General features: G+C 36.5%; 1 protein-coding gene across 7 annotated transcripts in view; it reads left to right on the top strand.

Moving 5' to 3' along the window:
• The window catches only part of LOC150097706 (potassium channel, subfamily K, member 16-like), a 190,340-nt gene that overhangs the window by 110,517 nt on the left and 53,642 nt on the right, over positions 1 to 26,181 (top strand). For all 7 annotated transcript variants that reach the window (XM_090407075.1, XM_090407076.1, XM_090407082.1 and 4 more), the window contains one exon: positions 20,274 to 20,424. In XM_090407075.1, coding sequence (XP_090263201.1) covers positions 20,274 to 20,424 — 151 coding nt within the window. The remainder of the gene's footprint in view (positions 1 to 20,273; positions 20,425 to 26,181) is intronic.

Below are 26,181 nucleotides of genomic sequence, written 5' to 3' on the forward strand. Positions count from 1 at the left end.
TAACAAGACAAAGACAACGAAAATAGGCAGAATCATTGAAAATGTCAACTGTGTTGTGAATGGAGAACCTGTGGAACAAGTAAAACATTTCAGGTACTTAGGCACGATTTTTAGTGAAGATGGTAAATTAAATATGGAAATAGACAACAGAATCAACAAAGCTGGTATGGTAGGAAATCAATTGAAGAAATTCATATGGAATAAGAGAGAAATTAGTCGGAACACTAAATTAGCTGTATACAAGACAGTGTTCAAACCAATTTTAACTTATGGATCTCAGAGCTGGGTCAGAAGTAAAACATTTGACCAAAGATTACAGACCGCAGATATGAGAGTCCCGAGAAAGATTAGAGGCCTGAACAGATGGCATCAATGACAGTATCATATTAAAACTGAGGATATTAGGAAAGAACTTGACATTCTCAGCATCCAGGAATGCATTAGCAGAGCTAATCTCAGGTGGTATGGTCACTCAAACAGAATGGGCGAAGAAAGATTAGCAAAACAAGTTTTCTCTGCCAGGTTGGCAGCAGAACGACCCAGAGGAAGACCAAGATATAGGTGGATTGATGTAGTACAAAGTGCCTTAGACTCTAGAAATATAAGATCTGATAATGTTGGAGTCTTGACAGGTAACAGACTGATTTGGAGGAAAATGGTAGATAGGAAGTTAGTAATGATGTAATTTTGTTCATCTAGTACTATCATAATATTCTGTACACCCCCCCCCTTGAGGGTACATGTCAAGAATTTGATGATCATGATGACCTTTTTTTTTTAAACTGAACTGTTTTTCAGAAACCTTTTGGAAATCAGTGATAACTGATATTGTAATAGCAGTTACTGTTAAAAATTAACTAGTATACTACGCATTTCGTAGGTAAATTTTATTCTTTAAATTCACAATGTCTCTGCTTCGTTTATGGCTTTTCTCACAACCAATCAAATATGAAACATTACTATAATCCTTTTAATAATAGTTGATTAAATATCACATAGTAATTTATAAATTACTATTCGATATTACACTCATACAAGTATATGCACTCGCTACAGATTCAAGCGAAGAAGTAGTAAAAAAATTTACATCAGTTTGCAACAAATAGTATACAGTATTGATAAAACATATTCTCTATTGGTATTAGGTGACTGGAATGCAAAAGTGGGAGAAAAGGGAGAACGAGGCATCACTGGAAAGTTTGGTTTAGGACTGTGAAATGAAGCTGAAGAAAAGATGTTGGAGTTTTGTGTTGAGAACAGTCGCTTTATTGCAACCAATTCCAACAACGTAAACGAAGATTGTGCACGTGTTCACCTATTGGGGAATTCAGAAATCAGATAGATTATATTGTTGCAAGCAGAAGGTGGAGGAGTGCCATCGAAGCAGAAAAAACACTACCTGGTGAAGGCTATGGGACAGATCATGAATTATTGATAGCTGAAGTTAAATTGAAGTTAAAGGCTAAGAAGAAACAAAAGGACAGTATCAGATTTGATTTGACTCCTATAAATAAAGCATTTAAAGTAAAAGTCATGCGAATAGAGAAATGCCACAAGAACAGGAAGGCTTTAGGAGAGGGAGAGGAACCAAATTGCAAACTTAAGATGGATTATGGAAAGAACAAGAGAATTTCAGAAGGAAGTATTCATCTGTTTTATTGATTATAAGATAGCTTTTGATTGCATGGATCACAACAAACTGTAGATTGTAATGAGATCAATGGGAATATCTGAACATCTAATTCTCTTGATAAGAGAGCTGTATGACAACCAAGAAGCTTCAGTAAAAACGGTCTTTGGAGAACAGACAGTGTTCGAGTGAAAAAGGGGTGTGGCAGGGTTGTATACTGTCTCCCTACCTTTTAATATTTATAGTGAATATGTTATGAGAATGGCTGATTTAGACAAAGATCCAGCTGGAATTAAGACTGATGGCATAAAAATAAATAATTTAAGATATGCAGATGATACAACTCGTATAACAGAAACTAAGGAAGATCTGGAACGATGATTCTATTGGTTAAGACGAAAAGTAACAAAGACAGACTTGATTTAAACATCAGCAAAACAAAAGTGGTGGTTTCTGGCAATTTAAATGAATTTATAATAGAGGGAGATAAAATAAAAATCGTTGAAAGTTATGATTTACTCGGATCCAGAATCAGAAATGATGGTAAATGTGAAGATGAAATTAAAAGAAGGATGGGAAAAAGGCGATGTTAAACCTGACAAAAGTTATGAAAGATAGAGGTGTGAGTGAGGCCAGGAAAGTTAGAATTGTCAAAGCAGTAGTATTTTCAGTAATGATGTGTGGATGTGAAAGCTGGATTATCAAGAAGAAAGCGAATTGATTCATTGAATTATGGGTGTGGAGAAGACTATTTAAAATCCCATGGACTACAAGAATGACCAATAAGAAGGTTTTAGAGAATATAAAGACAGTATGCCCTTAGAAGTGATGATTCGCTGAACAGAAGTTGATGTACTTTGGACATATTATACGAGCTGATGAATCATTGGAAAAGGCAGTTATGTTGGGGAAGATTGAGGAAATTAGAATAAGAGGAAGACCACAAAAGAAGAACTTACCAGCTTGAACTTACAATTACTGAAAGAAAGGACAAGAGGTCGAGTGGATGGAGAACCTTTGTTCACAAGATCACCAAGAGGCGAAAATGACTGGATGGCACATAACAATTTATAAATTAATTTATCAAATTAAAATATTTAATAGTAAATAGTAATTTACAATAAGAACAATCTTTCGTATTTTACCTTGACTATAATTATTAAAATACAACTGATAGCCGAAAACGATATGCTAAAAAGCTCTAGTCATGGCTGAGTAATGGCATTAGCCGAGCCTCAGTTAAACTTCATTGGCTGCAGCATTGCCATTTGTTACCCTGGAAGTCCTAAAAAGGACTTTTTTCGCAGATCTCGTTCCAACTTCCTCCATTGATTGACAATTGACATTTATGTCTTTAGGGGTGAAGCAAGATGCTTTTCATATTCCCCGCTATCTGTTATGGTTACAGTGAGGGTAAAATTTATGAGCAGTTTGCTCGCCCTGAATGGGCATGGAGATTATGCATCGCTATTGGAGGCTAATATAGCCTTTTCTCTTCTATATTTGAATATGTCTGTTGGATCGTGTGCTGCAGCTTGCTGAACCAAATCGTTGGGATGTGTGGACGTCTTGAGGAAAAACTTGGATGCTAAGGATTGTAGAAAAGAGAAAATATAGGGAATATTTGTGTCTCTGTGGAGTTGAATGTTTCTAACATACCATGAGGCGTTCAGAATCATTCTCAAGCACTTATTCTGCACTCGTTGTATCTTGATAATGTTAGTATTAGAGGTGTGGCTCCAGGCGGGAGAGACATACGTGATTATAGGACGAATCGTTATCTGGTATAGTTGCAATTTGATTCTGTTGCTGAGCTTGCTGTTTGTATTAATTAGCGGATAGATCTGAGCTATGGCTTTAGATGCTTTTGCGCACGCAGACTTGATGTGTTGGTTGAAAGATAGCTATTTGTCGAGAATTACCCTCAGGTAATTTGTTTCTGTATGCCAGGGAATTTTAGTATTGAATAGTAACACATCTCCTGCAGGAGACATTGACCTTTTTGAGAAAAGAACGGCTGAGCTTTTCAGTAGGTTGACTTCCAGTCTCCACTTGGAGAACCAGCCCTCCAGCTTTAGAAGGTTTTCTTGAAGCTTTCTGTTAATGAGATAGGGTCTGAGAGATCTCGCTAGTATTGCGGTATCGTCCGCATACAGGGGAAAAATGAGTCATCGGATTGTGCGGGATGTCTGACATGTATACAGAAAACAGCAATGGAGCCGGTAGAGATCCCTGCGGCACTCTAGCAAAGATATGGCGCTGGGACGATGTAGAACCGTTGATTTTCACTTGCATTGATCTATTCTGAAGATATGAATGGATTAGATGAAACATTTTTAGTAATGTACCGGCTGAGATATGTTTGTGCAGGAGACCAAAATGCCAGATTTTGTCAAATGCTTTGGATAGGTATAGGAAACTTCCTACATTCTTAAAGTTCTTAAAAGAACTGGGCGATGGACTGAGTCCTTGACTCTTTATCCCGTCATCTGAATGAAGTAAATCTGTATGGATGAAGTGTTGTTGAGCTAAAAAGCTCTAGTCATGGCTGGGTAACGGCAATAGCCGAGCCTCAATTAAAACTTCATTGGCTGCAGCATCACCATTTGTTACCTTGGAAGTCCTAAAAAGAACCCTGCCACTTCTTACATTCATGTCACGGATAAAATATATTTATTGATTATCGAAATAATTATATGGTGTGTCAGACACGAAAGCAGGATATTAATAATAATTTGTGATGAAATATTTTATTTATGGTAAGTGATACAAATACTTCAGATGTTATGTTTTTTGTTTAATTTATGGTACAACTTTAATTAAAAACAAAGCAAGACTGGTTGAAAATACTTTATGTTGACATTTGAAAGCATCTAGTTTATAGGAAGCGCATTATGATTTGTGGTTGTCGATAAAAACAGACATAATCTGCATCTATTATTATAAACAGTATTGAAGGTTATTCAGATCTCATCACGTACTCAAATATATTCTATAGAGCAAGTTCGAATCATAAAATATTCGGAATGCTGTTAAAAGCTATGTTGCAATGTTAGTATTAATTACTGTATTTATGTTGTTAAAGTTTATTAATAACAGAGGAACAAATGTTTTTCTGTTCACTTGCTCTTGATTTGTTTTAAACATAATAGCAAGATACTCTCTCTCTCTCTCTCTCTCTCTCTCTCTCTCCATTTATCTCTTAATTTGGACCATTTTCCACTTTTGTTTTTGGCAGAATACAACTAAGAATATTCGCTAGTTTACAGAGCTCTGTAAATGTTAATAAACAGGCCCTGCAGACCCCTTATTGTCTTGCAAAATTACGAAATAAAATTTTATATCCCATTTCTCATAGGCAGTTATCGTATACTTCCATTCACACTGACGAAAGAGTATTCGTCTACAGCAGAGCACTTTGGAAGTAGCTAATTAGCCCCGAGCAGTTTTCTGGGAGAGCTTGATGAGACAAGCACATGACAGTACGATGGACAAAACGATATCCACCAACCGCTAACCTTTAGCGAATATTATATAGTGACTTTTCCCCGAAAGGTTTAAATTCACTTTGATATTTGGAATATTTACCAAAACTTATCGAGATATCTTAGTTTTAAGTTTTATTTGTTTGTTGAGCTGCAACGCGGTAACAAAGCATGGATTCCCAAATGGGGATCCTCAGAGCTCGATAACTTGAATCCATTTGCTACATTGCAGATATTTAGAATATCAAAGAATGGGGAAACGTCTTTACTCCAAAGATGCAGTTAGGATAAGTGTTGACTTGACTGACGTCCACGTTGGAAGTAAAATATTTTGGGGAAAAAAATTAAATATCGAAGATTAATTCTGACCTACAAAAGAATTGTTTTTATCCTACATCCTCTGTCCAAAAAGAAACAGACCTTTTCAAAAATAGAAGAAACTAGTGGCGCCACCTATTGTATCTTTTTGTTGTCAAAAGCATCAACCTTCATTAGTGTTGTGTCAATTGTTTATGACATTTGTTTCATTAGAAGTCGAGTTATAGTGTCAAGAGTGACAGTGCGTTTTGACGAACGGTCGGTCGTCACGATATTCATGCCGTACGCGACGAATTCTCGTAATCAATCGCTTAAAAACTTCGAGATAAAACTCACCATTGACCGTTTGGACAGGCGGAACGAATTCTTTGTGGATAATGCCATTCCAATCGTAGAAATAAATCAGCATTGTCTTTACTTTTGACTTCTCCAAGACTTTGTTTCGGATGCCCCTCTTGTGGTGGTCTCCACTCAGCACTCTGGCGCTTTCTTTCGGGCTCATACCCAAAACACCACGTTTCGTCACCAGTAACGATCGTTTCAAGGAAGTTTGAGTCCTTACGAGCGGTTTTAATGAGGTCCTTGCTGTGTTCAATTCGATGCATTTTTTGGTCGTCGGTCAACTTGTGGTGAATAAATCGCGAATTCGATTTACGAAGGCCCAAACTCTCGGTCAAAATATTGTGCACAGTTGATTTCGGAATCCCCAATTCATCTTCAATCAATCTCACGGAAGATTTCGGGTTTTCCTTGATGAAATCACGCACTTTTTAGATGTCAATTTCGCTCAGTCAAGTTTTTGGACGGTCCGGCTTTTCGTCGTCTCAAGCGTTTCACGACCACTTTGAAATCGCTTAAACCACTTGCAAACTTGAGTACAGAATAAGCATTCATCACCGTATGCTTTTTGAAGAATTTGATGCTTTTCGGTAAAACTTTTACCAATTTAACATAAAAGTCAATCGCAGCTCTTTGTTTGAAACTCATTTTCCGACCGTTCGTCAAAACACACTGTCACTCTTGGCACTATAACTTGGCTTCTAATGAACCAAATGTCATAAACAGTTGACACAACACTAATGAAGGTTCGCTTTCGACAACAAAAAGACACAACAGGTGGCGCCACTAGTTTCTTCTATTTTCTAAAAATTCGGTTTCTTTTTGGACAGAGGGTGTATTTATTTCAGTTCCACAGCATGTCCATGGATAATTATTGTATGTATTTTATATGTATTTATTATCTTCAACTCATTGAGAAAAATTCAGCTTTATTTTATTATTTTTCACCTAAATTAGCAATGATAGGCGTTTTCTTATTTTAAATAAATTTAATTATAGTGAACACTGAAAGGCCACTTTATTTGAAATATTCACTTTTATTGTGAATCAGTTGGACGTCTTCGAACGTAGCCGCTGCCATTAAAATGTTATTTGCTAATGTGCTATTCCATCTATCAAGTGTGACACGAAGATTCTTATATTCGCCTTCTGGTTTCAGAGCATTTCTTTTTCTTTGTGAAAATGAGCATCAAACGTTCTGTTGAAATCCTGGATAATTCTGTGTTGAATATGTGATGTTGCTATGGAAACGCCCATTTCTTTAGCAACGTGTAATACACTATTCATAGGGCAAAAACTTTGGCGACATGATTCGATGAAATGAGACACCCTTGGGAAAGATTAGAACGACGTTGAGAACAAGATTAAGTTTGATTCTTTACAAGAACTAATAGCTATTTTGGTAGACGAAGGGACAAAATACACGTGATCAGTAGCGGCTCATGGCTTGAAATCGTGGGGCTGCTGCAACTTTCGAAATATACATACACTGTAAGTACAGTGTATACGTGTTTGGATAAAATATCAAAAATTATGGTAAAAATTAAAAAAAAAACTAAACATGAAAAAATATTGTTTATTATCGATAAAATTATACAGTTTAGTATAATTCAAAATTACTTAAAAATAAAATCCATTCCTTTAATTGTAATTAAAGGAATGGATTTTATAGTATGTATGATGGATTAAAGGAATGGATTTTATGCACGCAAGCATATTCACGTCATAGTGAGATGCGAGCTAATAGCTCGCATCTCACTATGACGTGAATATGCTTGCGTGCGTAGCAATATGACACTGTGGTAAACACAGTGCTGCTAGCGTCCTTCGCCCTCCTAAGTGCTACGAGATGGATTTTTATTATTTTTATACAAAATAAGAGAATTGTATAGGCTTGTTGATGATAAAATTAAATATTACAAGCAAATATAAATAAATTAATAAATATATTTATATATCGAGAAAAATTGGGGGTACTGCAGTTCCGCAGTGCCTATACAAGAGACGCCTCTCCACATGAGTCACTTTAACATACAGCTGAAGATCTGCTTAGGAATGTAATATATGTAAAAGCAGCTAAAAGATGAAAAAACAGGGCACTAAGTATTGTGAAAATAACTGTCTGTGAAATACTCAAGCATCTGAGTATTGCAACATACTGCTTATATTTATACAGCTCAGTCTTCTGTAGATCGATCTAGATTTTCAAATAACGGCCTACACACTTATTGTTTAAAATAATTTACATATCTGATTTATTATAAAACAACACATAATTTTCAACTAATTTTTAGATGGTTACTAATTATTCTTCTCAAGTAGTATACCTATTGCAAAAGTTTGTTTGGGAGATTTAAAATGAAGGTACAGCAACCCTCGATTAGTGCGCCTAATGCGTTCTTTAAAACAAGCTCATTAATCGAAAACTCACTAATCGAATACAATAACCTATGGGAAAAAGTATATTTCGTTCCTCAAATTTCTTTTTTGAACCTTAATTTTTTTATAAAAGAATTAAGGTATGTCTCAGGGCCTAGTTAAAGGGAAACTATGAAGCTGAAATATGTTTTATTGTCTTTCAGTAATCCCCATTAATCGAGGGATTACTGTAATTGTCCGTTCGGATCCTTTTTACATAATGTTGACAACTTCTGTAAGCCAACGACAATTATATGTTTTCACCCTTATGATGACGGTCATTTCGTTCTCCGATTGTTGCTAAGCATGTGTGATCTTAACAAAAGGGTGAAGGTTGAATGGAATGCACATACTCCACGGTGAAAAGTCTAAACCTCTGTGTGGCTGACAACCAAAGTCTGCAGCGTTTGATGAATGCCGCAGACATACAGTAGACAAATAGGACTGTTTTATTGTAGATTAAGACTTAATAAAAATGCTCTGATTGAAATCAAACTTGGATTTAAGATACGTATATTGTGTGCGTGTTCTAAATCCTAATAGAAAATATAAGTAAAAAAAAAAACAAATGCGTCTAACCGGAATAACTTCGCATGGATGAAGTCAGTCCTGGCAAAAAAAAAAAAAAAAAAAAAAAACCTTTATAGGTGCTTATGCACTTGATTCTCTCTCTCTCTCATTATGGACACGTGATACTAGCAGAGGGCTTTTTGCAATGAGGATTGCTTTGCCAATTGAGCAAGGATAAAACTTAATGGATGTGGCCTGTGAAGTCCTTTGTCAAGTCCATTCAGTAGGAGTATTTAAGGCGGATGATCTAACGAATCGGATTTCACTAGGCCACTTTTTTTCTTCAGTAGATCTCCCAGCCTTCTGAGCGACTGATAAAATTCAGGATTGTCTCAGGGCATTTCCTCCATTCCAAATATCGACACAACAATCAAGTAAGAGAACGGCGTATAAATTAACCACATACAAGGTTCAGTGTTTCCACTAATGTAATCGAAGTGTATTCTATCACTACAGTAACTCAATGATATATAGTTTAATATCATTTAATACCAGACAGTGTTTGATCATCCATACACAGAATCTAAGGATTCAAGTGCAGTTTTATTATATATCCTTATATATATCCTTATAAGGACTGGCTTAAAGGGGCGAAGCAAGAATGCTTTTCATCTTCCCCATTATCTGTAGAGGACAGTGTAGGGATAAGGTGTTATTCAGCAATTAAAGCTCTGATCATGGCAGGAGGGTAACAGCAATAGCCGAGCCTCAGTTAGAACTTCACTGGCTACAGCATTACCATCTATTTTACCCTCCAAGGGTATTGGATTGAATGAATCAATCTTCCAATTTTATGATCACTTCAGTCATGCCTATCCTACAAAAGTCATACTAAAATTAAACAGGTGTACTTCTGAAAATAAGATTATTTTTTAAAACCCCATTTATTATTTATTATTTCAGAAAAAAATGACACAAGAAAATAATTATCTTTGTATTTTTTAGGAATTATCTAATACTAATTTAAACTTTACTCTTTTCACAAAAAAAAGTAGAGTGGCATTTATTACGAAAGATTTTCCTTTGTATTTATTAGGAAAAATGTATTTTTATTCAAAAAGAAAAACGCTTTAGCTCTATCTAAAGCGTTATCTGTCTTTAGCTTTTTCTGTCTATCATCTACATATACGAGGATTGTTTGAAAAGTTTGGTAAAAAAAATAAGTTAAACACATTTTTCGGAAAAAATCACTTTTATTTCTCAACATAGTCTCCGTCGAGGTCTACACATTTAGTCCAGCGAATTTCCAATTTTTTCATCCCATCTAAAAAGTAGGATTTGCCAAATTGTGCAAAATTGTCATTGACATCCTCGTTCGAAGAAAAATTTTTTCAAAGCGAACCAAATTTTTAATTTTGGGAACAAGAAGAAGTTACACGGAGCCAAGCCAGGAGAATAGGTGGATATAAAACCAATTCGAACCTCAATTCGTGCAATTTTGCCATTGCGACGACCCATGTGTGGGACGGTGCATTGTCTTGATGAAAGAGCACTCTTTTGTGCGCCAATCTTGGCCGTTTTTTCTTCAGTTCTTCTTTTAAACGGTCCAACAACGACGCATAATAGATTCCTGTTATTGTCTTACCCTTTTCCAAATAGTCTCTCATGATAATTCCTTGGGAATCCCAAAAAAACAGTGGTTATCACCTTCCCAGCTGACAAAACTGTCTTTAATGCTGGTACAGAGTCCCCATGAACTGCATCTAACGGCTTTGATCTGCGCGGCCGTCCACTTCTTCAAATAAAAGTGTTTTTTCACTGCTCAAAACTCTTTTTTTCTCCATTTTTATGAAAAATGCCAACACGTCATTTTAAATGTTTGCCAAACGAGAACTACGCGTAGCACGTGGCTAAAATTTTACCAGGGATCATGAAAAAGATGATACGTGCCGACACTGGTGTGAATGAACGAATTGTGTTGCCATCTATTGGAAATTTATCAAATGTTTCAAACAACCCTCATATGGGGAACACTTTTGTCAATTTTCCAAAAATATTTAAATAAAATTCTAATTTTTGTCGTATTTTCATAGTCAATTTGCAGGTCATTATTGAAACAAATAAAAAAAATTATCGTATGAAGCTTTTAGATACAATGCTAACGATTGTGTGTGTTATTTTATTTTTATGTTTCAGTTACTTAACATTATTTACTTACATTAATGATATAACATTTAAAAAAGTAATAAAATATATAAATTAATAAAATTGCATCAATAAAATATGTAATAATAAAAATCCATTAGAAATACTTCCTCGTCCTGATATTGGATCCATAGGTTGAAAATCACTACTGTAAAAGGATCACAACAACGGCTAGATAAATATTATTGGGCTGAAAAAATAAGGGCTTCCAAATTTAGTACCTCTCATTATCTTAATTTTTCGTATCTTAATCTAAAATTAAGGGGGGGGGTACTTAAATCGTTTGTCTAAAGTTCATACTAATCACAATACTTCCAGATGTTGCTTATTGAGGATAATGGAAATAGGATAGCACAGCTGCAGGAAAAAATAATAATAATAAATTCAAATGTAAATAATTAGCACCACAAATCAACAAAAATTATTGTTGATTTGGCCTTTGGAGATGCCAATGTATTCCGGATAGAAAACCTTGGCACCTCCGTATCAGACTGGTTATCCTTTATACAAGCATTCGCCTCTAGAAGGTTAATGGTTAATATTTGCATGCCGAAACTAACAATGGTTCATTTTCCTTTCTTCGTGGAAGTTTACGTCTGTGACAGACTAAAGCAGTTAGTCAGTCACAGCCTTAGTTAGTCTGTCATAGTTGCAATGGTTCGTTAGTTTTTCCCAGGCAATGAAGAGAGTGCAACTACATTTATGATTTGTAATTTTATGTTCACAAAAAACAACAAAAAATGTAAAACTGTCCCCTTGCAGCTACAAACAGAAGTATTTTATTTCAATATATATATATATATATATTCATTTTTGAGGCTTGTGTGCGATAAACAAGTATCAGACAAGAGGTGAGGGGAACAGTTAGTCCCCGCGTTTAAACGCCTTCTGCCAATGCTAACGTAGGATTCCATCGGGTACTAATAGTGAAGTGATTTGAAAGAACTTGACATTATACCATGTTTTTTCCCACTTTATGTAAAACGAAGAACGAGGGGCAATATTGAATTCGTAAACGCCCTTTGGTGCATTGCTTGAAATCATAATCGGGGTATGCATTTTTTTGAATGTTACACGAATAACGGCGAACACGCACGCGCATGAACCCACTCCCGCACACGCATGGTTTATGAAATATACTGCATGATGAAAAACATTCAGGAAAAATGTTTTGTTAATAGGAAAATCAGTAGTATCTTTTTGGATCCCATTTTAGTCTGGTGGTAGTTGAACTGCCGGCTTGATTGATCAACTTCATAGACTTTCGGAAGGCTTTTGACCGGGTAAAACATAATAAAATGTTCAATATATTAGATAAATTAGACATAGAAGATCATGTACTTAAGATTATAAAAAGGATTTATACCAAAAAGAAAATGCAGCTGTTTAACTCTGAGACTTCTGAAGTGAAAATAAAAAGAGGAGTTAGACAAGGTTGTATCCTTTCACCAAATCTATTTAATATCTATAGTGAGACAGTGATGAAAGTGATAGGAATTAGCATCAATGGTATAAAATACAACAATCTTAGATATGCTGATGATACCATTCTAATAGCAGAAAACGGAAACAAATTAATCAAATTACTGCCGCTATCAATTGAAGAAGGTAAAGAATTTGGATTAGATATAAATGCAAAAAAAAAAAAAATTATGAAAATTTCAAAAGAAAGAAGATCCGAGCTAGAAATATTCATAGACAATATGAAAATTGAACATACAACAGAATTCAAATATTTAGGCACCTACTTTACTGCTGATGGAAAGCAAGATAAAGAAATAAAAATAAGAACAGCTATAGCTAAAGATGCATTCTGGAAAAATGAAGATCTGCTCAGAAGTTCTGTGGTATCGAAAAGAAAAGAATGATAAGAACATTAGTATGGCCAATTTTCACACATATGGAAGTGAGACCTGGGTATTCAAGAAGAGAGTAAGGCGACAGATAATGGCCTTTGAAATGTGGTGTTATAGGAGAGCTCTGAAAAACATGTACAGAACACGTGACAAATACAGATGTCCTGCAGAGAATGAGAAAACAGAGATCTTTATTACAGGAAATGATCCAGAGAAAGATGAGATTGACAGGATGTGTACTGAGAGGTTCAGCAGGACAGAGGATACTAACAGTTTTAGAAGGAAAAATTATGGGAAAAGGATCAAGAAGCAAAACACGAAGGACATGGCTTGAAGATGTAAGATCATGAACAGGATCACATGGCTATGCAGAAACAAAAAGGAAAGCCACCAACAGAGAGAACTGGAAGGATATGGTGCTGCACCCTCTCACTGAGGAAGCGACATGAAGAAGAAGAAGATTGATCAACTGGACAGGAATTTTTCTCTGCTCAATAAGTAGGATGAAGGTTTCAAACCAGGCGATGAAAATTGTCTATCCCAGAACCTCATCATTGCACAGATATTTAGTAGGTAGATATGAACAGTAGAGGTTCGACATCTGACATTGGAAGATTGAATTGCACGATAAAGTTTCGTTCTTGGTCTGGAGAGAGAGAGAGAGAGAGAGAGAGAGAGAGAGAGAGAGAGTAGAAGAGAAATTCGGATTATCTAGTCTTTAGCCCCACCCACATTAATGAACTGTGTGTACATTTTCCACTTTTCTTGGGTAGGATATGAAATAGGGCAAAAAAGGACAATGAAATAGATCAGATATATGGGAAAAAGCACTTATTCTACTTTTTCGTAAATTATCCATTTATTTGACACCACCACAGCAGCAATTTTTACATAATATTTTACCTACATTTTATATAATATTTAATTGCTGTCATACATTGTGCAAACATAAACCAATTAAAAGTTCGTCCGTTTTTAGAAAAGAAAATATCATTAGATTTTACTTTAGATTCTCATTTTTACAATACATTATAAATCCTTAAAATTAATCATAATAATTCTAAATATTTTTATTTAAAAAGAACAAAAGACATCAAAGAAAAGGAGGTTATTTGTAACGGACTTTTGTTCTAGATTTCATACGTTTCTATATGAAACCAAAATCCAACTTGCGTTCACATAATTCAAAGGGAATTTCTGTTTATCAGCTGATTTTATATCAGTGACATAAGATTGGTATAAGTACATGTCACTTTATTATTCTGTAATAGACAATCCAGGACTTATAAGTTTTTATTTCGAATTGCGATCTTTATCTGAGAAGAACCTCTTAAACCAAATTGTTTAATAATAAGCTACGAAACTCGATATTAAAACATATTTTACAAACATTTACCGCAGCATAATTTAAAAACCGTATTGTGTTTTAATTTTAATAGACAGGATGATTTTATTCTATTTATTGACGAGCAACAGCGAAATAATACTTGTGAACAACAACAGCATTGAATTACTTATAGTCCTTATATAAGGACTGGCTTAAAGGGGCGAAGCAAGAATGCTTTTCATCTTCCCCGTTATCTGTAGAGGACAGTGTAGGGATAAGGTGTTATTGAGCTATTAAAACTCTGATCATGGCAGGAGGGTAACAGCAATAGCCGAGCCTCAGTTAGAACTTCATTAGCTACAGCATTGCCATCCATTACCCTCCATGGGTATTGGATTTCTTAACCAACGGCCTGAATTACTTACGTGTATAGCAATTTTATTAATAGCAACATTATTCAAAAGAAAAAGTACTTTAAAAATTTAATTTAAATCAATTTAAATTGAATTAAATTAAATCAAATGAAATTAATTTAGTTTAATTTGACATAATAGATGTCAAATTATTATAAAAAATTTTTTACTTTAAATTTTATTTTTATTTTTTTTTATTTGAATAATGTGATATTGCTTTATGTTTAGATTCTTCAGATTATTATATGTATATGAAAAAGGTATAGTTTAAATTTTATTGCAGTAAATGTCACGTCATTTTTAAATCAACCATTGATTTAATAACAACGAAAAAGACACAAACAGGTAAACTATGATTGCACACAAAAATACTTTATTTGTACAGTATTATTAGTATAGTATATTCAGTACAAATCGATTACTGAAGGGATGATGCGTATTTTCTTATTACATGTGGTTACAGATGACCATTATAATTAATCTTGTACTGATAGTTTAAAATTGGCAGTTTTAAAAAGCTCGTATACTTCTTATAGCCCTGTACTTTTTTTTTCGTAAATAGAATAAAAAAAAAGAGTTAATTTTAAGACTTTTTTTTTAAGTGAAATAAATTATTGTATCATATTTTTCAAAATTTCTGCATTAACTAATATTACAACACAACACCGGGGATACGCACTTTCACACATAAATCGTTACAAGTTTTATAAATAAATCAGTAATATATATTATTTATTTATTTATTTATAAGACATGTAATGAGAAATATATTTATAAGAAATTTAATGAGTTGTATGTAGACAAGCCCTTGGTTGAAATGATCTGGGTTCCAATGCTGTCAACGACATGAGGAATCTTCATGAGGTCGTCACAAACAAATAGTGAGTTAACAGGTCTCGTACGGAGGTGGAGTTTTTTCCTCCTGGAAACTCGGGTTTTTCAACAGGTAAAACAAATGCAGAAGAGGCAAACCGCCCCCGTGAACACACAGTTCTAAAAACATAAAATATTTATCCCTAGAAGGGTGCAGTAGAGGAATGGCTAGACGGCTGTATTAAATTGCCTAAAGATCCTAATCAGGGGGACTCGACGTTTTGAACTAATGAGAAATGAATGGATGAATATTGTGTGAGTTCAAGTCTCTCATGATTGGTCTTTTGAGTGTAAAAGTTGCTCTGAGATTTAGCAGAGAGAAGAAGAGAAATAGATATTGCTAGATAGTAAAAGCGGAGAAAAAAGAGGCCTCCGCTGACCAGTTTTAGCTGTTGACCCAGCGGATACTTCTAAAACGGTCATTTGACTTTTCACTCATTAAAAAAAAGTTTCAAAACGGAAAAATATACAAGGAAACTTAACAAATAAAACAAAAAAAAAGGAGTACATTAAATTACTATAAAACCAGTATCAAGAAGAGTGAAAAAAACTGTGAAACTTAGTAAACGGATAAAAAACAATACAAAGAGAGGAACAAACTGGGGAAGAGAGCTGAGGACCACCTCACAATGTTGGCCTTTGCAGCCCCACTGTTTATTCATGTTAACTGAATGAATACCCCCACCCCACCCCTCATGAAATGTGCATTATCTTTTTGTCTGCTATTTTATCGCTTAAAAAAACCATTTGAAGAAAATTTAAATTTTATTGAAGTAAATTGCGGGTGGGGGGGTGGGCGGATTGCCTCTCCAAAAAACTCTGGGTGATCCAAGATCACTCTTAACCTCACTGAATTACCTAAAAGGACTATTCCTAAACTCATCAAACTTTCACCAGTGACTGTACACGGTGACAAGCAAAAATCTGCCGCCATTGCTTCCTGGAATCTTGCCAGACAAACACAAAGCACACGAGTTATCCTTTTTTTTTTTTTTTTTTTTTTGCTAGATGGGAGAAGCAAGAATGCTTTTCATATTCCCCGTTATCTGTGAAGAAAATGTAAGGATAGGGTATTATTGAGCTATGATCATGAAAGGAGAGTAACAGCAAAAGCCGAGCCTCAGTTAGAACTTCATTGGCTACAACACTGCCATCCATTACCCTCCCTGGGTACCCATTTTAGTCGCCTCGTACGACATGCATGGGCTGCAGCGGAGCTATTTTATCCCGGCCACCACACGGGGATTTGATTTGATATCTCATTCTTATAGTCCTTATAAGGATTGGCTTAAAGGGGCGAAGCAAGAATGCTTTTCATATTTCCCGTTATCTGTAGAGGACAGTGTAGTGATAAGATGTTATTGAGCTATTAAAGCTCTGATCATGGTAGGCGGTAACAGCAATAGCCGAGCCTCAGTTAGAACTTCATTGGATACAGCATTGCCATCCATTACCCTCCAAGGGTATTGGATTGAATGAATCAATCACCGCATCTCACGGTCGAGGCAGAGGGAAGAGAGCGAAGCGTGCGTCAAAGTAAGTTATGTAATAGCTGACAAAATTGCTAAAAAAATCAAAAGCCTTCTTGGACTGCGAGTTTGTAAAGGAGTGTCTCATCGCTACTGGGGAAATTCTGTGTCCAAATAATAAAGAAGTGTTTAAAAAACCGAGTTTGTCTGGGGTAACTGTAGCACGACGTGTCGAAGAACTTGCCAATGACATCGAAGGAACTTTAAAAAAACGTTCTTCCGAATTTACGTCATATTCACTTGCTTTAGATGAGAGCACAGATGTGAAGGATACAGCACAACTGGCTATCTTTGTCCGTGGCATTGATCAACAATTCACTGTGACAGAAGAACTGCTAGCGCTCGTACCTATGAAGGGAACGACGACAGGCACTGATATTCTTGAATCCGCCAAGAAAACGTTCCAGCGTTTCGACCTCAGCTTAACCAACCTCGAGTTTGTAGTAACTGATGGTACCCCTGCTATGGTGGGAAAGAACGAAGGGTTTGTTGCGCTGCTACGGAAAGAACCGAAAAGATTCCGTCCATTACCAATGTTTAATCCACCAGGAGAATTTGTGCGCGAAAACTATTGGATTTGAGAATGTCATGAAAGTTATTGTGACTGTCGTCAACATTATTAGAGCAAGAGGACTGAATCATCGTCAATTCCAAGAGTTTTTGACCCAAGAGTGCAAAGCAGATCACAGCGATGTGGTTTATTATAGTGATGTGCGTTGGTTTAGCAAAGGGAAAGCTCTTAAAATCGTCTTTAACTTAAGGAGAGAAATTCAGCAGTTCATGCAGACCAAGGAGAATCCGATTGCGGAATTTAACGATCCGAAGTGGATGACAGACTTTGCCTTTGTGATCGACATCTCGTTGCATATGAATGACCTAAATACACGGCTACAATCCAAAGATCAACTAGTGCACACTCTATTCGATGACATCAAAGCTTTTGTGGCCAAGCTCAAACTTTGGCAGGCACAACTCACAGAAAAAGACTTAACTCATTTTCAGCTTCTCGTTGAGTCCAACTGTTTGTCTCTTGATGAATAAGCTATAAAATTAGCCATGTTGCGAAGTGAGAAAGAGATTTAGTGATTTTCGTAACCAACAGTCTTCTTTAGATTTATTTTCAATGCCATTCAGTGTCAATGCTGCCGAAATGCCAGGCTCAGTACAAATGGAGCTGCTTGAACTCCAAAACAACTCTTCTTTGAAAGAAAAATTATTCAATGTGCTCTTGCTTACATTTTACAAAAACTGCATTTCTGAGGACGCATTCCTAATCTACGCCAGCATGCTTTGAAGATGTGCGCTTTGTTAGGAAGCACATACTTATGTGAGCAGTTCTCCAGAATGAAGCATGTGAAGTCCAAGACAAGAACTCAGATTACGGACCAACATCTCGAAAATACTCTGCGCATAGCGACTTCCAAAACTGATGCCAACATCGACAAGCTGGTCAAGGAAAAGCATTGCCAAGTTGCCCATTGACATTGAAAAAAATTAAGTTTTTTTTTTTCTTCATTAAATTATTTTTTCAAGTATTGATTGTGTTTACTTATCATGAACCCCTACAAAAATAAACAAAGCTGAGTTTGTTTATTTTTATAGGATTTTATGTAAAGTATCAGATGCACAGCGTTCCTTGTGAATCTGGAAAGCACCTTACAATTCTAAATACCGCAGTATAGCTTAGTGGCCCGTGGACTTCATTGAAATTTTTAATATGTCCCGCACGGTCTGAAAGGTTGAAGACCCGTGCTCCAGAACAAGGTTTACGAATTATATATTCAAATTATATTATTATTATTTTTTTAATTTAATCATCTGGCTTCAAGTGGTCATGTGTATGTGTATAGCACGTTGAAAATATAGGGGCATTAAGTAAGCTGTTAGGTATTGTTATTTTTATATATTACAATTCATTAAACGTGGTCTTGCACAGGTTGTGATCATTTTGTATTTAAAGTGGCCTTTATAGTGCAAATTTTTTAATATTTATACACCCTCTGTCCAAAAAGAAAACGAACTTTTCGAAAATAGAAGAAACTAGTGACACCACCTGTTGTATCTATTCGTTGTCGAAAGCGGCAACCTTCATTAGTGTTGTGTCAACTGTTTATGACATTTGTTTCATTAGAAGCCGAGTTATAGTGCCAAGAGTGACAGAGTGTTTTGACGAACGGTCGGAAAATGAGTTTCAAACAGAGAGCTGCGATTGACTTTTGTGTTAAACTTGGTAAACGTTTTGCAAAGTTTAACACAAACGCATCCAATGCTTCAAAAAGCATACGGTGATCAATGCTTATCCCGTACTCAAGTTTACGAGTGGTTTAAGCGATTTCAAAGTGGTCGTGAAACGCTTGAGACGATGAAAAGCCGGGCCGTCCAAAAATTTGACTGAGCGAAGTTAACATCCAAAAAGTGCCTGATTTCATCAAAGAAAACCCGAAATCGTATGTAAGATTGATTGAAGATGAATTGTGGGATTCCGAAATTAACTGTGCACAACATTTTGACCGAGAGTTTGGGCCTTCGTAAATTGAATTCGCAATTTGTTCTCCACAAGTTGACCAACGACCAAAAAATGCATCGAATTGAACACTGCAAGGACTTCATTAAAACCGCTCGTAAGGTCTCAAACTTCCTTGAAACGATCGTTACTGATGACGAAACGTGGTATTTTGAGTGTGAGCCCGAAACAGAGTGCTGAGTGAAGACCACCAGAAGAGGGGCATCCGAAAAAAAGTCACTTGGAGAAGTCAAAAGTAAAGACAATGCTAATTTGTTTCTACGATTCCAAGGGCATTATCCACAAATAATTCGTTCCGACTGACCAAACGATCAATGGTGAGTTTTATCTCGAAGTTCTGAAGCGATTGATAGCGTGAATTCATCGCGTACGGCATGAATATCGTGACGACCGACCGTTCGTCAAAACGTACTGGCATTCTTGGCACCATCACTCGGCTTCTAATGAAACAAATGTCATAAACAGTTGACACAACACTAATTTAGATTGTGCTTTCGACAACAAAAAGATACAACAGGTGGCGCCACTAGTTTCTTCTATTTTCGAAAAGTTCGGTTTCTTTTTGGACAGAGGGTGTAGGACTTGTACCAGAAATAGCTTTGAAGTAAAACTTAATTTATCATCAATGATTTCTGGAAGCGATCCGAGTGTTGCAAAATTTAATTTTGCAACACTCGGATCGCTTTCATCGCCTTCTTTAACAATAAAGAACTAAACATAAATGTTTAGTTCTTTATTGTTAAGGAATGAATTATTAACTAATGTTAACTAATATTAATTATTAATGTTAATAATGATGAACACAACAATATTGAAGTGCTATGAATTTTTGCTTATTTGTTTTAGGGGATAGCCGTTTCGAAAAAAGAGGTGGCAGGACTCCTAATTATATTCATTATCTACGTCTTAATAGGAGGTGCTGTGTTTATGGCTTTAGAATCTCCACTAGAAGAAAAATTACGTCAACAGTTGGCTGACCTCAGGACAGAGTTCAAAGGTATTAATATCTGTTTGTTTTTTAATGGCATTCTGTTTTTTTTTTTACTTTATTCAAAGATATTTTACCCAAACATATTATTATATTAATCCTTTTTTCCCAAGTAAGCAAACAGACACGTAAGTCAAGTTTGCGCCTGCACGTATTGCAAGTCTGAGACAACTCGTGGTAAAGGTGGAGTAAGCTCCGATCACTTTCCTTAGTATTTTCCCTTAATGCAAAGCACATCCCCTTGCGGAGATGTATGATACTATTGCATTAAAGGCAAGGGTCACTACCTAGACCAGTTTCGATCTTTATTGAGGTCTCATCAGTGGGAGCCAGACCATAAAAATGCCAAGAGTGAAGTAATGTAGATGAGGTCGAAATAAAGGTCGAAACTGGTCTGGGTAGCGACCATTGCCTTTTATGCAATAGCGCCATACATCTCCGCAAGGGGATGTGCTTTGCATTAAGGGGATAATACTAAGGAAAGTGATCGGATCTTACTCCACCTTTACCACGAGTTGCCTCAGACTTGCACTACGTGCAGGCGCAAACTTGACTTACTTGTCTGTTTTCTTACTTGGGAAAAAAGGATTAAAACCTAGTTTATAAAATTTCTTGGTATCTTTAACATAGTATACCCAAGTTAAAAAACTTTCTACATAGTATTATATTGTTATTTGTATCACTCCGTTACTTTGCCAACAATTCATTGTTAAAAAAAGAATAACAGCAAATAGTATGCACAAAGAAAAGTCAGAAACCATTACTGTTGACTAAGAAATATACAAGATCCGATTAAAAATGGCACAACTCTCTACTAGATGGCACTGCTGCACTTAGTACAAAGAACTTCCAATATGTGTAGAGTGAAATCTTTTGTGTCATTTGACGTTTATTGCAGTTATAACTTGCATAAATGAAGAAACTGTACTGTGATCTTTGAAATTTCCCCCCCTCCATGAACGAATGTAACGCCTTTTATTCCCTTGGGTAGTAGTCGAGGCCGTTTTAGACCTATTTACCTTTTGGAGACCGAGAGGCAGTCAATTTGCACCCTTTGCCAATCAGAGATAGCTAGCCAAAACTGTCAATGATATTAAACAGCATCCAGAGAAGAGAGTATGGCAGACACCTGCTGCCATCACATGGTCCCTAACCCTAATGCAATATATATTGTCTGGAATAGTGTTGATTCTTTGATGAAAAATTCGAGTTTCTGGGAGAAAAAAACATGTTTGCGAGTACTATAGATCGACTAACTCGGGAACCAGTCCAAGAAAGGCTTAGAGAAAGTTTCTAAAGTCGGTAACTAGAATCGAACTTAGAACGGTCTTTCCTTGTGAGACCTAGCGCTATGGATGCAAACACTACTTCCGCAGGTCAAGAGATGGTAAATCTCAAAAACTAGCATGTGAACATCGTTCAAACTAGATAAGACTGCAATAGAAAACTTGGAAATGTTCATACTTTTTTTTTCAAAGTGGAAACAATGAAGAGTTCTATTTGTTTAGTTTTCTAAGTTTAGAACTAGGTTGACAAATTTTGATTATACTGTTGGTCACGTCCCATCGATTATTCCCTAAAGTCAACATGCGAATTATTATTCATATACCATGCTCGTGAGCATTTCGCTTGCTTGTGCAGGAATTTATGGTTCAAAACCACAACTATCGTTTGAATCCTCATGACCTCTTCAGATTTGGCACAGTTTGTTTAAAGACATCACTACAGTTCAAATAAATAAATGGAATATTGCATACCATACTTTGCAAGATTTAAAACATGGAACTTGTGCGCAAATGCTTTCAACAATAGCAAGCATTGAACTCATTATGTCACGTGTCAAAACTACTTCGAAGATAACATAGAACAGCAACTTAATGCCATTATCATGGAGGTAAAAAAATCTTTCCACCTCTATCAATTAATTGCTTTTATTTATATTAATATACTAATAATTAGTATTAGTTATATACTAATTAAAAATAATTTAATTTAATGATTATTTTGAAAAATGTTTAAATAAATTTAAAATATTTCATACACCTTTATATTATGTATATGTATATTATACAAAAAATGCTTACTGGGTGATGATTTCAGTTGAGTTAATGTTACTGCGACGTGGGAATTCAAAAATTTTTTTTTAAGTAAAATTTATTTAACGGTTGTGGATGTTGTTTTCATCTGTAGTTTAAGACGAAGAAAGGAATATTTTCTTTCAAAGAAAAAAATAATCTGTTACTGAGAGGCGAAAATGGATCATGAATCGAGTTTTATGATGATGGAGGATCGACTTGTCAGTTTTGGAATTGTGGTGCGTTTATTACACTATGTGTCTTGAAGATCACGCAATTTTTGAATCAGTGCTCTTACCAAATCAGTTCAGAGTCCTGCAGCAGTGCCGGTAAGACTACAACTGCACGGTAAGCGTGTTTTTTTTTTTTTTTTAATATCAACTTTAGATACTTCACATTGATAGTCATGGAAAAACAGCTAAGTAAGAAAATATTTGAGGAGCTATATAGAGAATTTATAAGACTAGGTGAACTACTTAACAATTGGCCGGGAAAAGCGAAACTTTACGACACGTTTCCCCCGAAAAGCGACACAGACGTTGTCGCAGAAGATCAGTCAGAATCGGTGCCTTCTACTCCTTCAGACTTTGTAGAAGTGCGTGCACGCAAAAAGCGAAGAACAACAGAAGAACCGCACAATGACAACGAAATGGAACAGGATTCAGAGTTCGGACGCCGCTATTTCTCCTAAAGAAAAGGTGCCTCCGATCAACCTTAGAGAAAAACAGAAATGGGCAGCTTTAAGATCGACAATGTCCAATCTGCACATTGGCTTCATTAAGGCCAAAAACATGGATGAAGGCATAAAGATCCAGCCAGCAACAGTGACAGACTATAGAAGGTTGACCAAAGAACTGGGCGATAGAGGCATTCAGTATCATACCTTTGCGCTCAACTCGGAAATAAACTTAAAAGTGCTCCTTCGTGGTATCTGTGAAGTTGACACAGTAGAAATAGCTGCTGACCTTAATTCTCAGGATCTTCCTCCAGTCAAGGTCAGAAGAATGTACAAAGCAGACAAGACTCACATGCCATCAGTCCTAGTAGAGATTCATAAAATTTACAAGAATATCTACAACCTAAAAACAGTCTGTGGACTCATCGTCACACCAGAACCACTCCTGAAAAGATCATCTTCTGGGCAGTGCCACAGGTGCCAGAAGTTTGACCATGCCAAGAATCTTTGTAGAGCACAATACAGATGTTTGAAAGGTGGGGACAACCACCCAACCAATACCTGCACAAAGCCGAGGACCACCTTGGCCAAATGTGACCCTCATCCTGCAAACTACAAAGGATGTATTCAGCACCCAAAGAACAGACGGATGGAGGCAGTCAATCAGCCCTCCCCCTACAGTATAAGAACTCCAAAAGCTCAGGCATCAATACCGGAGACTCAGTGGCCACAGTCGGAAACCTCCTAAAATAGAGACACCCAAAAGCAAACAAGAAGTTATGCCGATGTGACCCGTACAAATAGACCAAAACCAGAACAAAATCAACCAATAGCACCTAAAAACCTAACAGCTGTTATTACAGCCTCACTAGCAAACATGCTACAAGATTTCAGCCTGTCAAACCCTACTACAACCTCCACTAAAAGATTTCTTCGTGAAACTCAGGTCATCCTCACAGCTCTCATAAATGAATAGTAACAAACTCATTCCAGCATCACTTCAGATATTTGCTTGGAACGCAAATGGCCTCAAAAACAAAATTCTGGAACTCCGAAATTTCATATATAGGTATCAACCAGATGTTATATTAATCAGTGAAACTCATTTAAGATCCTCAGACAATCCTACAATAAGGGGCTATCACCTATACAGAAATGACAGACTACTCTACAGAGGCGGCGGCACTGCCATCTTCATTAAAAACTACATTAAGCACCACTCTGTGAGCAATCCTTCAACCACTAACCTTGAGATCACAGGCGTGGAAGTAATCACCAGCTCCACTGGCAAACTGAAAATCTACTCGGCTTACAACCCTCCCCAAAAATCTCTACTTCACTCTGACCTAAATGCCATCTTATGCATCAGAGAGCCCACCATTATAGCCGGGGATCTGAATTCCAAGCACCCTGCGTGGAATTGCACAACCACCAACAAGAATGGTTGCATCCTTTCCAATTACTTAGCATCAAGCAACGCTGTTGTGGCAGGCCCCACCGAACCAACTCATCTCAGTACGTTTGGCACTACTGACATCCTGGATATAGCTATCCTGCAGGATATCAAACTTCGATATAGCATCATATCTATGGATGAACTATCATCCGATCACAATCCAATTGTACTACAGCTGGGAAATCAAGAATACCTGTGTCCTCCTTCTCACTCCTACATAGCATGGGAAAGACTGTCAACAGCACTTAAGGATTATATTGGACCTGTTCCTCACATACGCACAAAAGAAGAAGTAGAAACTGCAGTTACAACTCTCACACAACAAATTAATTCTGCTATAACGGTAGTTACCTCCTACAAATCTGCCTGCAAGCCAGATCGTTTGTCTGAAGACATCATGAACCTGATCGGAGACAAAAACAGAGCTAGTAAAAGATTCCGTAACACGCGTGCACCACAAGATAAAACAGCTGTAAACAGGATAAATGGGGCAGTAAGAGATGCACTTAAAAATCATAGAAACCAAGTTTGGGATAAAACGTCGGCCTGTATCTCACCTATTGATCACTCTATCTGGAAGTTACTGAGAAACATGAGAAATAAAAACAGTTCCCCCCCCATAATCTCAAACCAGGGCTTAGTTCACATAGATGTAGATAATGCAGAAGCCATACTAAAGAATCTAGAGGAGCAGTGCAAACCCTCTTATAACAACTTAGATTTCAATCACTTGTACAAAATCCACAGACAGGTCAGACACCAGCGCTGACCATATTGCACCCACATCACCTGTTGAATTATATGATATTATTAAAAAACTTAAGAACAGTAAAGCTCCTGGACCAGACGGCATCTCAAACCGGGTGATCAAGCTGCTGCCTCGGAAAGCTGTAGTGCACCTGACCAGTATAATAAATGTAATCTTAAGATTTCACTATTTTCCTTCCACCTGGAAACTGGATGATGTAATCCCAATTCATAAGCCAGGCAAGGACCCACACCTACCGCAAAATTATCGTCCAATTAGTCTTATCTCTAATCTGGGTAAGGTTGCGGAGAAGGTCATCCTATCACGACTCCAAACCTCAGTAAATGACCTAAACATCCTCCCCAAAGAACAGTTTGGTTTTCGGCAACACCATAGTACTACCCAGCAAATCCACAGAATTGACAAATACATTACCACCAGCTATATCTGACGCCAGTACACAGGAGCTGATTTCCTAGACCTATCCAAAGCATTTGACAAAATCTGGCATTTTGGATTCTTACACAAACTTATCTCAGCCGGTACCTCACTAAAAATGGTTCATCTAATCCATTCATATCTTCAGAATAGATCAATGCAAGTTAAAATCAACGGTTCTACATCATCCCAGCGCCATATCTTTGCTGGAGTGCCGCAGGGATCCCTACTGGCCCCATTGCTGTTTTCTGTATACATGTCGGACATCCCGCACAATCCGATGTCTTCCATTTTGACCTGTATGCGGACGATACAGCAATACTAACCAGATCTCTCAAACCCCATTTCGTTACCAGAAAGCTTCAGGAAAAAA

Source organism: Typopeltis vanoorti, chromosome 17 (assembly GCF_054136105.1).
Source record: "Typopeltis vanoorti isolate ZY-2024b chromosome 17, IOZ_Tvanoo_1.0, whole genome shotgun sequence".
Classification (NCBI taxonomy): domain Eukaryota; kingdom Metazoa; phylum Arthropoda; class Arachnida; order Uropygi; family Thelyphonidae; genus Typopeltis; species Typopeltis vanoorti.